This window comes from Schistocerca cancellata, chromosome 7 (assembly GCF_023864275.1).
Source record: "Schistocerca cancellata isolate TAMUIC-IGC-003103 chromosome 7, iqSchCanc2.1, whole genome shotgun sequence".
Taxonomy (NCBI): Eukaryota; Metazoa; Arthropoda; class Insecta; order Orthoptera; family Acrididae; genus Schistocerca; species Schistocerca cancellata.
This window is the reverse complement of record NC_064632.1, coordinates 306179699-306194522: the sequence shown is the minus strand read 5'-3', so window position 1 is coordinate 306194522 and position 14824 is coordinate 306179699. Positions and strand designations below refer to the sequence as shown.

The 14824-nt window shown below is 38.0% G+C and overlaps 1 protein-coding gene across 2 annotated transcripts in view; it reads right to left on the bottom strand.

The window, feature by feature from the left end:
- The window catches only part of LOC126092166 (beta-galactosidase-1-like protein 2), a 161897-nt gene that overhangs the window by 82500 nt on the left and 64573 nt on the right, over positions 1-14824 (bottom strand). For both annotated transcript variants that reach the window (XM_049907640.1, XM_049907641.1), the window contains 2 exons: positions 10769-10910; positions 3386-3533 (listed from right to left, as the gene is read on the bottom strand). In XM_049907640.1, coding sequence (XP_049763597.1) covers positions 3386-3533; positions 10769-10910 — 290 coding nt within the window. The remainder of the gene's footprint in view (positions 1-3385; positions 3534-10768; positions 10911-14824) is intronic.

The following is a 14824-nucleotide window of genomic DNA, read 5'->3' as shown; positions in this document are numbered from 1 at the left end:
TCCAAAGTAGGTAACAGTTTTGTCAAAAGTATTGTTTATGAAACTATATATGTTAATTTCATCATTTAAACAAATAATTCAGCTTAACCCTTGTAGTAGAAGTAACTGTTAAAAACACACAATTTTTTGATATATTCAGTTACTTTAATGAGTCAAGTTTTAATTGTAATTTCTGTAAATTTAACTCTGAACAATGTGTAGTTTCGGCCCCTATTATTGTGAGGATATATAAGGGCCCAATGTTTGGTCATGATACAGTCAGTTCATGGCTGAGTTTCAGACATGAAACCTGTGTGCATTAGAACAACAACAATGCTTCAACTTAACCATAGAATAAGTGTTAAACAAGTAGGCCATGTGTAAAAACAATGACAGTGTCTGCTCAATACATACCTTTCTGTTCTTCAAGAACTGTGAACTTTGTGGTTAGATTTTACTGCTCATAGATGTTCAACAGAAAACCGTTGTAGCAGTATGTGGAGGTTTGCCTGCAAGCTATTAATGAGGCTTATCGAAAGTTATGCAATAGAGCACTGGCCATATTATTAGGGGGTTGTGAACAATGAAATTAAGTTACTGGGAAATGCAACTGTGCACCTGTTGGCTACATTATTTACAGTAGTCAGTGTCGGAATCCACAACTCATTTTTCAGCAAGTGTAGCAACTCAGTACGTCGACACTTAGGACAACAAATGAAGAGATAAAGCAGCCACAACCACTACAACAGACCCTGTAATTCTTCTTCACTTTCATTGAGGATAGCAATGTCATCAACAAATCTTGTCATTGATAAACTTTCACTTCAAATTTTAAACCTACTCTCCAACTTTTCTTTTATTTCTTTCATTGCTTCTTTGCTGTATAGACTGAACAGAAGGGGCGAAAAACTGTGTCCCTGTGTTAAACTATTCTTAATCTGAGCACTTCATTTTTGGTCTTCCAGTCTTATTGTTCCCTCTTCATTCTTGTATGTATTGTGTTACCCATCTTTCCCTATAACTTACCTCTATGTTTCTCAGAATTTTGAACATCTTGCACCATTTTATTATCATATGCCTTTTACCAGTCAACAGATCTCATGGATGTATTTTGATTTTTCTTCAGTCTTGCTTCCATTACCATGTGCAATGTCAGACCTGTCTCTCTAGTACCTTTACCTTTCCTAAGGCCAAGCTGATCAACATATAACAGATCTAAAGTTTCTTTTCCATTCTTCTGTACATTATTCTTGTCAGCAACTTTGATGCATGAGGACTTGTTGGCTCTTGCAATCTTTGGAATTGTGTGGATGATATTTTTCCAAAAGTCTGATGGTATATTGCCAGTCTCATACCGTCTACACACCAACATGATCACGCAATGATTTTAGAAATTCTGGTGGAATGTTATCTATCCCTTCTGCCTTATTTAATCTTAATATGTCCATAGCTCTTTTAAATTCTGATTCTAATATCAGATCCCCTATCATTTCCCTGTTAATTATTGTTTCTACTATGTCATCAGAAAGATCCTTCCCATCACAGAGGGATTAAATGTACTATTTCCACACATCCCCTCCCCCCTCTGCAATTAACAGGGGAATTCCCATTCTACTCTTAACACAACCACTTTTGCTTTTAATTCCACTGAAGGTTGTTTTGAGTTGTCTAAATGCTCATTCACTCCTTCCAACAACCATTTATTTTCTGATTTCTTCATATTTTTCATACAGCCATTTCATCTTAGCTTCCCTGAACTCACTGTTTATTTCATTCCTAAGTGACTTGTATTTCTATATTCCTCAGTCTCCCTGAACATTTTTGTACTTCCTCCTCTTGTCAGTCAATTAAAGTATTTCTTCTGTCATTCAAGGTTTCTTCACAGCTACTTTCCTTGTATTTAAGTTTTTCTTTCCAACGCCTGTGATTGCCCTTTTTAGACATTTCCACTTCACTTCAACTGAATTGGCTACTGAGCTATTTGTTATCACAGTATCTATAGCTTCAGAGAACTTCAAGCATGTCTCTTCAATCCTTAGTACTTCAGTATCCAACTTCTTTGTGCACTGATTCTTCCTGATTAGTCTCTTAAACTTCAGCTTACTCTTCATCATTATTAAATTATGAGTGAGTTTACATCTGCTCCTGGGTATGCTTTACAATCCAATATATGATTTTAGAATCTATGCCTGACCATGACGTAATCATATTGCAATATATCCATACCCCTAGCGTTTTCCAAATATATCTCCTCCTCTTGTAATTCTTGAATGGAGTATTTGTTATTGTAACTGAAATTTATTGCAAAACTGAATTAGTATTTCTTCTCTCTCATTCCCTCTACAAAGGTGATATTCTCCTATAACTACTCCTTTTTCTCCTTCCCCTACAACTGCTTTCCATTCCCCCATAACTTAGATTTTCATCTTCCTTTAGATACTGAATTAACTGTTCAGTACCATCTTATACTTACTCTGTCTCTTCATATTCTTCTCTTTTATTGGCATGTATACTTGAACTATTGTTGTTACTGTTGATTTGTTGTTGATTCTGATGAGGACAAACCTATCATTGATCTGTTCACATCAATTCACTCTCTGCCCTACCTTCCTATTCATAACAAATGTTGTTCATGTTGTGGTCTTCAGTCTGAAGACTAGTTTGATACAGTTATCCATGCCTCTCAACCCTGTGCTATTCTTCATCTCTGAATAACTACTGTAACCTACATCCTTCTGAATCTGCTTACTGTATTCATCTCTTGGTCTCCCTCTATGATTTTTACACCTGCCCCCCCCCCCCTCCCCCACATTTCCCTCCACTGCTAAATTGGTGATTCCTTGATGTCTCAGAAAGTAACCTACCAACTACTGATCCCTTCTAGTCAGGTTGTGCCACAAATTTCTTTTCTCCCCAATTCTATTCAGTACCTCCCCATTAGTTTTGTGATCTACCCATCTAGTCATCAGCATTCTTTGCAACACCACACTCCCAAAGCTTCTATTCTATTCATAATGAATAATACTCTCATTATACCATTTTCTGTTGCTGTTGATATTAACCTACACTTGTCTGAACAGAAATCCTTGTCTTCTCTCCACTTTACTTCCCTGGCCTCCACTATATTCAGATTGAGGCCTTTTCAGACTTTTCAAGTGAGTTAGAACATCTAATTGAAGTCAATGAAGCAGCTGGGAATCAAATGCCAAAGCAGCTGAGGCTGGCCAAATGCTCCTTCTAGAACATTGTACCACTGTACTGTAGGCAGCAAATAATGTGCTACCACAAATACATGTTCATCCATATTCATGTGGATTTAAATATTAACATACCACATATGACAGAGGAGAAGTTACAAATATTTCATTTTTATCACTGTGACTGAGGAAAATAATATTATAGTTACCTCCATCCAAGGCACCACGGTCACCACTACGACCTGGCGTATCAGATGTGAAGAATAATCCATCAATCCCATGACTGATGTACAGGTCACGTAAAAATTCTAGATATTCTTTATCATTGGCACCTGTTCCTCCATATTCATTTTCCAGCTAAAAGAAAAAAACAAAGTCATATCATCTGTTAGAATACATGATATGTGGTTTGACCATACATGCTGCCATAGTTCTGCTATGCATCCCCACAGTCCCATGAGGAATTATGCTATGGTAGCTCTCCAATCCTCATCCATGAAGCAGGTTTCTATGTGGAAATGCAGGGGTTGGATTTGAAGAAGTGGGTGTCAAAAGAGGGCATGCATTGTATTAATGGACATCTAATTGAAGTCAATGAAGCAGCTGGGAATCAAATGCCAAAGCAGCTGAGGCTGGCCAAATGCTCCTTCTAGAACATTGGAGAATATTTCACAATGTTACAGGATTTTCCTGAGAGTTCAAGAATTTTCCATAACTTTATAGAACTTTCCATAAGACTCTAGAATTTTCCAGAAACTTTCTTGAATGTTCTGTTATCCTGTTGTGATTTGAATACTTTCAAGCTCAGAATGGTATAGATATGTGATGATGAGACATATGCATCAGTATACTTTTTGAAATCAGTTAGAGCAGATCAAGAAATGTGAATGTTATAAAAAGTTAAATAAATTTGAGAGTATTGCTTAAGGTAGCAAACAGTGAACTAATTCAATTGTTGTGTGTTAAATAATAGTAACATTTTACAGGATTCCAAAACATAAAAGAGGAGGAGATTTTTGGCAGTGGTGAATTGGAAAGAAGTAGACAGAAAGAAACTAGAAGAAACGAAACAGATGAAAGGGGAGAAGCACTTTTAAATCCACAACAGAACAGAATGAATAGACAGAGGGATGACATTAGAGAAGAGGATCATGGGAGACATTCAGCATGCAGACACAGATAAACTGCTGAAGAAATGAGACTAAGTGATGAACTAAGTAGAGTTTGGAATAAAAATAACAGCAACCTCAACATTATAGAATTAAGAGAAGTTTGTGAAGAACAAAACATTGGTATATGAAAAGTGTAAAGCAGAAGAAGTAGAGATTACAGTTTGGCATGTGAAGCATTCTGTTATGATCCCACTAAAAATTACAACAAACTCAAACACATTGTCATTGGCAAAACTGAACAAGTGTGTCAATTCTGCAATGCCAAAAAATTTATTAGAGGAACATGAGAAGTGTGTTCTTGATGCTCTATAAGGAAATGAAGAATGACAGAGTACTTTATCTCAAGTTAGTGTATCACTGAATATCAAAGTGGAAATAAGAATACTTAAGAGCATGTTTGGGCATCTAGAAGTATTGTTGAATATGAAAATTAACATTTTTATGGTTTTTTTACATGTTCATTTTTATGATCTTCTCAAGTGATCTTGAATGTTCTCAGAAAATACAATGTCTCGTCAAAAATTCAGGAACATTCATAATTTCATACCAATGGTGCGCTGGAGTGAAATGTGGTGTGCATCCCTGCATATGCCTGTGTTTCATGTGTAACTACTGGGGGTTTCACTATTGTATGTCTGTTAGTGATTGTTCAGTGCTGTATTGAGTAGAATGTTGTGTCACAAAGTTTGCAAATTCTGAGATGGCAGAGTTAGAGGAGTAATGTTTCTGCATTAAATTTTGCGTGAAACTCAAGAAAACCTTCACAGAGACCTACCATATCATCCAGGAACCCCATGGTGATGAGTGCTTAAGCTGTACTTGGTGTTACAAATTGTTCATGTGGTTTAAAAATGGCCAGATGGAAGTCAAAGACGGATGCCCTTCAATGTCTACTGATGAGGCTCATGTCAGAAATGTCAACAAGTCAACAAAGACTGACTGACTGTCCAAGAGATTGCAGAAGAATGTAACATTTCAATTGGATCATGTCATGAAATCCTGACTCTGCATCTTGGAATACATCATGTTGTCACCAAGTAACTGCTCTAGAGTTGAGACCAGAAAGGCCTTCTCCTCACAATCTGTGAAGAGCTTTTGGATCAGGCAAATTAGAACAACATATTCCTTAAGATAATCATAACTGGTGATGAGACATGGGTCTATGGTTATGATGTTGTGACCAAGGTTCAATCTTCGCAATGGGTGGGGAAAGGTTCTCCAAAACCAAAAAGATCATCAGATCAGGTCAAATGTCAGAGACATGTTGACACTTTTCTTTTATGTTGAAGGATTAGCTCATCGTGAGTTCATGACACAGGAACAAACTGTTAATCACTGGTATTATCAGGATATGTTGCAATACCTGCAAGAAAATGTGAGAAGGGAACAGCCTGAAATGTGGCGAGACAATTCATGGCTCTTGAATCACAATAACACATCCACACATTCATCCCTGTTGGTGCATGACTGTTGTGCAAAAAACAAATAACTTTACTGCTTCATCCTCTGTACTCTCCATACCTGTCATCTACCAACTTTTCTTTAGTTCCAAATGAAGATTTTCAACAACAGATGAGGTAAAAGAAAATTCACAGATGGTGCTTTGCGTGATCTAGGAAGAGGTGTACCAAGATTACTTACAGAAGTGAAAATGGCTTTGGGAGCAGTGTGTCAATTGTGGATGAGAGTATTTCAAAGGAGATAATGTACAATAAGTAAAAGGTAAGCGTCAAAAAATTTTGTGCACAAAGTTCTGGCATTTTTTGAACAGACCTTGTAAATGAAAATAAAGACCAGGAGAATTAGGTCTTTTTCAGTTAGTGTGTCTACATCCATTCATTTATATTAGATGGGTAAACTGAATATTTAATGTGGATGTACCAAACTGCATCGAGGGAGAAAATAAATTTTATGGTGCAATGTGACTAAAAGTGAAGAGGACATATTACGAGGCATCAAGGAATTATCAATTTCCTGATGAAGGGAAGTATGAGGGGAAAAAATGTAGAGGGAGACTGAGACGTGAGTTCAGTAAGCACACTGAAATTGATGTAAGTTGCAGTATTTATGCAAACATGAAGACAGACTAACAAGGAGAGCTGAACGAGACCTGCCTTTGGACTGAAGACAACAACATGATACAAATTATTACTTTAAAAAGAATTCCTTGGTACTTTAAAAACACTTATTAGCAAGGAACTCATTATTAGCCAATACATAGATTGTAACAATACTTAAAAAATGTATTTTTGTGCAAACATACACATTTTAATTGGAATAATTCCTACTGACATTATCAAATTAAAAGTAGGATAAATCAGAATATCAATGGTATTTATGGTATTTGTTGCAAAATTATAGTGCAAGTCATTTATGAGATGCCATATTTTGAAAAGTTTGTGCAGTGACACTAGTTTGTGCCATTCAATCTGAGCATTTGCTAGGTATGATGTTCTGTTTGCTTACAGTGTGCTTGTATGTTCCTTGAGCGCAATGCAGCTTGCTAGCCAGTTAGTGTCTGACAGTACAAGCAGTAGGTCATGAGTGGATGATGGGATTTACCAACCCAGAAAAAGCTGACATGCTCATTGTGTATGGAGAGTGTAGGAAGAATGCAATTCGTTGTTGTATGGTGTATGCAGCAAGATATCCCAATAAATGCCAACCATCATGGCAATTACTTATGAATCTCTGTTACATGAAAGTGGTAATGTAACACCTAGACAATGTAACAGAAGAAAACAAGTGTTGGGAGAACTGAGGGAAATTAATGTTCTTGCTGCTGTTGCAGTTCTTTGCATGTTACCGCATTCGCATGAGGAAAGGGCACAAGTCAGGCAAGTGTCCTGCACATTGTCCATCAACTTAGGTTCCATCCCTATCACATTTCTGTCTATCAAGAACTGCATGGAAATGATTGTGAGAATCATGTTAATTTCTGTACATGGGCATTACGACAGTATATTCCAAATGTATCATGTATCTTGTTTACTGATGAAACGACATTTACCAATCATGACCAGGTACTATTGGTATGTCGACACACCTCAATGGTTTTGTCAGGTGGAACATCAGCATCCATAGAGTGTAAATATGTGGTGTGGGATAGTGAAGCATCAGCTCATAGGTCTGATTTTCATAGATGGAACAAAGAATGTGCACAAGTATCACTGCCTCATAACAGACCATCTTCCACAGATGCTAGAAGATGTTCCTCAGCAGACTAGGAAGAACCTGTGGTACCAACATGATGGCTGTCCAGTCCATAATGGAGAAAGTACTACAGCATGTCTTCATGAACTGATACCTTGGTCAGGTCATTTCCAGAATTTGATGCCTGTAGACTTTTTCTGTAGGGAAAACTGAAAGACACTGTCTACAAGGACACACCAACTACACCCAATGTTATGCAACAATGTATTACTGCAGCCTGCTTGGACATCTCTGTTGAAATGCTAGTGTGCTGCAGTTGGCCCATACCAGACGGGAAGCATATACCGGGGCTGCTGGTGTACATTTTGAACACAACCTGTGATGGTCAGTTATCTTGTTACTGATCATAATCCACATAACTATTGTATGCACTTGTGTTGTTCTTCATTTTGTGCTATTACAGGTATTGTACAAGTGTTTGTGTGGGAATATTGCAAAATACAATATGTCATAAATGACACTCACTAGAATCCTGCAACAAACATCACTGATATTCTAATTTACCCTAATTTTAGTTTTTTGATGTCAATAGGCATTGTTACATTTAAAAAGGTGTATGTTTGCACATAAAGTACACTTTCTAAGTATTATTACAATTTGTGTATTGGCTAAAAATACAAACCCCTGAGTACCAATCCATTACGGGAAAACTGCACATCAACAGTATTTCTCATTTCCACAATATCTGTGATTCAGGTAATTCACACTGTACACACACACACACACACACACACACACACACACACACACACACATGCACGCACGCATGGACGCACACATGCACGCACGCACGCACACACACACTAATGAGCCAAAACATTATGACCATCCACTTAATGGCTTGTTTGTCTGTCTTTGGAACAAAATACATCATTGATTCTGCATATTAGGGATCTGACAGTTTGTTGGTAGTTTTGTGGAGGTATGTGGCATTAGATATCTATCCACATGTCATGTAATAATAATGGGCTGCTGATTTGCGTACATGGTGATGGCGCCCAATAGTGACTCAAATGGGTTCCGTAGGATTTACATCACGTGAATTTGGTTGCCAAGACATCAACACACATTAAGTATAATGCTCCTCAACCCACTGTACCCTGGTTCTGGACCTGAGGCATAGACAATTATACTGCTGAAAGATAACATCCCCGTCGAGGAATATATCAAGCATGAAGGAATGCAGGTGGTTCATAGCTGTCAGTGTGTTTTCAATTACTACCTCAGGTCCAATGCAATCACAGGAGAATGTCTCACACAGCATAATACTGCTCCCTCCAGCCTGTGTCCATGGTGCCTTGCACGTTTCAAGCTGCTGTTCACCTCGATGATGGCATTTGTGGAGGTAAACATCAACCTAGTGTAGCAAAAATGTGATTCACCCTAATGTTTCCATTGATCAATGGTCAAATTCTGATAGTCCCATGTCCACTGCAATGGAAACTGATGACTTTGTTGGGTCAACAGTGAACACGTAGGGGTGGTCTACTGCAGAGCTCCATGTTTAACAATGTGTGATGAACTGTGTGCTCCAAAATACTTGTGCATGCACCAGCAGTGTGCTCTTTTGGCAGAAATGCCACAGATCACTATCTATCCTACTTTACATAGCAGACAACTTTCTGAACCCCACATTCTATAAACAGTCATGGATGTTCCAGACGTTTAGCACCTAGTGGAAGTTTCATTGTCCATCTACCTCTTTTTGTAGATGCTCATAATGGTAGCACATGGACATTTGACAAGATTAACTGTTTATGAGATATTTGTTTACAGTCTCTGCATAGTAATTATCTGCCCTTCATCAAAGCTGTTTGTCTTGATGGATTTCACCACTTGCAGCCCCTATCTTTGCTAGCGTGACCCCCCCCCCCCCTTTCGTGTTTCCTCTGCCTACATATTTTTGGTACCACATAATGTGCTCACAGTGTCACCAGGTGATAGCCAATGTTGTAGTGGTCAGTGATCATAATGTTTTGACTGAAAAAAAGAAAATCTCCTAAGAGTCCTCAGGTGGATTTTCTCTGGTGTTTCAGCAGATATCTGCAACTTCGTTTTTGCGACATGTAGCTGGAGTTGTCCCAGACAGATAATGCTTGTCACATATTTTATGTAATGCCCAATGTTGATAGAGAATGTAAATTTGCCTCCAGTTACAAACAAAATTATTTTTAAAGTGTCATTTTATGTGCTCATTTGACAGAGTGGTCTCAAATTAGTCTGGTGCAGTATTTGTTTCATTGATGTGTATTAACAGGGAGAGTAAAACACAAAGAATAACTGGTACTTATCTGTGACAGCACTGCCATGACACTTGCTGACTGCTACTTCCATGCAGGAGCACTGTTTAGTCACTGCTGGACCACTGATTATTCTTTATGTTTTACTCTTTTTGTTAATACATACCCATTAAACAAATAATGCACTTGATTAATTTGAGACCACTTTATCAAATGGAAAAGGAAAATTATGATGTGGAAATCATTTTGTTTGCAATGTGAAATATACCAGCACTTTCCATTGCTACTGGGTGTTGTATGAGAGATATGATGGGCAGGTTTTGTTTGGGCTCTGATTCTAGCTACATGCTGCAAAAACAAAATTGTGCAAATATCTGCCAAAACACCAGATAAAATCCACCTGATGACCCATAGGAGAGACAGCCTGTATATATATTATGATTGCATTCTAAGTAATTTTTTACTCTTAAACTCTCATTTTATGACATACTATTTATGGGTTTGTACAGAAGCCTTACTGCCATCTTCTGAAGGATGAGTATTTGGCTGGAGCACATGACACACATCAGTTGTACATATGGGATATGGCTTCACCATGGTGAAACACAAGATATATATTTTTTCACAGTTCAGAATGTTGTAGCTCTCATTGCATAAAATGATTTCCTTAATTTTCAGCTTAATGATCAACTTAATGTTCCCAAAAAACTGAAGAAAAAATATGTCTAAGTCTGAGCAGTTCATATAGATACCAAGAGTTAAGAATAATGCTAGGAAATTAGAATATAGATCAAAGTTATATCAGTTATAAAGATGGTAAAGTTACAGAAGTATCAAATGAATAAGATACAGAAGAGCCCAGGTGAAAAAAAAATTTAAAAACAAAATGACAATGATGGCAAAGAGTACTGTTAACATCATTTCAAACAGCTTCATTAAACAGTTTTCATTTTGCTTCACTACTCACCTGGACTGCAATGATGGGTCCACCTTTTATGAATTGCCACTTTGCAATAATTGGTAGGAGTTTATCAAAGTATGCTTTTACTTTTGAAGTATATTTCTCATCAGATGTTCGGACTTTGATATCAGGTATTCTCAGGAGCCAACTGCAACAACAGAGGTGACGTCATGGTCAGGTATATAGTATCTCATTATGTAAGAGGTCATGTTGGAAAGTAATGCCTTCAGACTTTTTATTCTGTTTTCAGTATCGGTTGAGGTACTACATGTCATCCATTTTACTCAATCGACTTTCCTGGTTCACTGATGCAAGTTGCAACCCCCTGCAAAATGTAGTGTGTAGCATGTTGGTGTGTAAAATTACTACGTAGGTGCATGAGAAACGGAATGTTGTAAACTGAAAGCCCAAATTCTAGGAGTTTGTCCATGTAAGGAGCAACCTTTCCCTCAGCATGACAATTCCAGACCACACATGAGCACTGCAACATCTGCAACAATCCAATGCCTTGGGTTTGCTGTCATTGATGCACCATATAGTCCCGACTTGGCCCCGTCTGATTTTCATACACACTCTCAAGGATTTCACTTTGGTAGTGATGAAGTAGTGCAAGCTGTGGCTCCATTAACAAAGTCAAAAAGTCAAACATTCTCCAGTGACAGTATCAACAAACTGATCTCCCACTGGGAAGAATGTGTTTGTCACCAGGGTGACTATGTTGAGAAATTAGTATGAAATGAAGAATAAAGATGTAGAGTTAATAAAGTTCATTTTTATTAAAAGGCATTAAGATTTTTCATATGAAAAATTCAGAAGCATTACTTTTCTCCATGCCCTTGCATTAATTAACCTCATACTGAAAACTTGTGAAGAACAAGCAGTCCATGGCACACTGTGATAATTCATTATACAGTAAAACTTGATCAAAGTGGAACGTGTATGATTCAGAAATCTGCCCAAAATGTACGAGTATTTCAGTCCTGATGCATCCAACACACTTTCATACACTAATATTTTGTATAAAGTGGAATGTGCCTTACAAGGAAATGGAATGAAAATTTTAAGACTTGACTATAAATCATTGTATAATGCAGAAAACAGCTTCTGCAGCAACACTGTATTACAGTATACATTAGTTATTCATGATTCTAAAAGGACACTACTTTTAACACAAAAATTGTTCAGCCATTACAATGCTGCTGAACAGTGCAAAATCAAGAAAAAGAGTTTTCAGCTCAGGGTGATGTTGTGGATGTGGGCATCAAACTGCGCCACACTGTGCAACTATGAACAAGTTGGTTCACTCATTCGTCAGCTATTCTCGTTTTCCATTGTTACTGAAGCATGCTGGAGCACACTGGTATGTTGCTGCACACTTATGAACACTCTGCTGCAATAAATCCAGTGAAAGAGGTGGCTGTTGTTTGATTAAACAATGGTTTTACCCAGCAAGGTCAAGCATTCCAAATAAATGCACTGTGAGCATTATCTTCTGTCAATTTCAGTTCACTAGGGCCACTTTAAGTGATACCGGTAACATGATGTCAAACAAAAAGTATGTGTCAGTAACATTTAATGAAAAGATTAAAGTAGTCCAGGAGTGTGAGAAAGAAACTCTCTGTGCACGAAATGATGGTGCATTTAAAATGCGATAAAACACAAATTTATGATACCTTAAGAAACAAGGATAAGGTGGGGCAAATGGAACTGGCAAATGAAAGTGAAGAACATGGGAAATGAAGAAATTAATGAAATAGTGTGGGAATGGTTTGTAAGCGTGCAAGCAAAAAACACTCACCTTTGTCTGGAACCACGTTACAGAGTGATGTTCTGGAAGTCACTAAAGAGCTTGGAAATAAGGAGTTTGACATCCACAGGATGGCTTGGCAGTTTCATAGTTAATCGCCACATCGTGTGACATGAAGGGTGTGGGGAAACTGAGAATGTGCAAGAAAGAGTAGCAATACAATGCAAGACAATACTGTACAATCTAATAGCGAATTACTTAAAATACGAAACGTTCCATGTAGCGCAGATTACAACATTCAAAGCAATGGCTTCCTGTCAATTCACTCTACTTTTACTTCAGGAACAAATTTAATAGAAATCTACAACACAGAAGATGATCAGGAAGAAACAAAGGGAGAAGAAGCGGAGCAAAATGATAGTCCTAGAAAAATTAACATGCCTGCAGCACACACAAATCCTCCCAAGCTGTTGAAACCATTGTATAATGCAAGAAATTGCGTAGAATAAACATATTTGAACGGGAAAAAAGTGGCAAAAAAGCGAAATATAAGGCAAATAAACGCAAGAATAATATGTATGTCCATACAACAATACAGAAATGCTGTTTCATTTATAAGTTTCTGTGAAGTCTACCGTTTTGTTGTACAATATACAGTAAATGAACATCCAATGTGTGGGGGTGAAGGTTTGTAAATATGTGCCTAATTATATATTTATACTTTTGTGCATGATACCTGCAAAATTTTATGTAGCCTAATGTAGCCTCCATGAACCATGGACCTTGCCGTTGGTGGGGAGGCTTGTGTGCCTCAGCGATACAGATAGCCGTACCGTAGGTACAACCACAACGGAGGGGTATCTGTTGAGAGGCCAGACAAACGTGTGGTTCCTGAAGAGGGGCAGCAGGCTTTTCAGTAGTTGCAAGGGCAACAGTCTGGATGATTGACTGATCTGGCCTTGTAACAATAACCAAAACGGCCTTGCTGTGCTGGTACTGCGAATGGCTGAAAGCAAGGGGAAACTACAGCCGTAATTTTTCCCGAGGGCATGCAGCTTTACTGTATGATTAAATGATGATGGCGTCCTCTTGGGTAAAATATTCCGGAGGTAAAATAGTCCCCCATTCGGATCTCCGGGCGGGGACTACTCAAGAGGATGTCGTTATCAGGAGAAAGAAAACTGGCGTTCTACGGATCGGAGCGTGGAATGTCAGATCCCTTAATCGGGCGGGTAGGTTAGAAAATTTAAAAAGGGAAATGGATAGGTTAAAGTTATATATAGTGGTAATTAGTGAATTTCGGTGGCAGGAGGAACAAGACTTCTGGTCAGATGACTACAGGGTTATAAACACCAAGTCAAATAGGGGTAATGCAGGAGTAGGTTTAATAATGAATAGGAAAATAGGAATGTGGGTAAGCTACTACAAACAGCATAGTGAATGCATTATTGTGGCCAAGATAGATACGAAGCCCACACCTACTACAGTAGTACAAGTTTATATGCCAACTAGCTCTGCAGATGACGAAGAAATTGAAGAAATGTACGATGAAATAAAAGAAATTATTCAGATAGTGTAGGGAGACGAAAATTTAATAGTCATGGGTGACTGGAATTCGAGTGTAGGAAAAGGGAGAGAAGGAAACGTAGTAGGTGAATATGGATTGGGGCTAAGAAATGAAAGAGGAAGCCGCCTGGTAGAATTTTGCACAGAACACAACTTAATCATAGCCAACACTTGCTTTAAGAATCATGATAGAAGGTTGTATACATGGAAGAACCCTGGAGATACTAAAAGGTATCAGATAGATTATATAATGGTAAGACAGAGATTTAGGAACCAGGTTTTAAATTGTAAGACATTTCCAGGGGCAGATGTGGACTCTGACCACAATTTATTGGTTATGACCTGTAGATTAAAACTGAAGAAACTGCAAAAAGGTGGGAATTTAAGGAGATGGGACCTGGATAAACTGAAAGAACCAGAGGTTGTAGAGAGTTTCAGGGAGAGCATAAGGGAACAATTGACAGGAATGGGGGAAAGAAATACAGTAGAAGAAGAATGGGTAGCTTTGAGGGATGAAGTAGCGAAGGCAGCAGAGGATCAAGCAGGTAAAAAGAAGAGGGCTAGTAGAAATCCTTGGGTAACAGAAGAAATATTGAATTTAATTGATGAAAGGAGAAAATATAAAAATGCAGTAAGTGAAGCAGGCAAAAAGGAATACAAACGTCTCAAAAATGAGATCGACAGGAAGTGCAAAATGGCTAAGCAGGCATGGCTAGAGGACAAATGTAAGGATGTGGAGGCTTATCTCA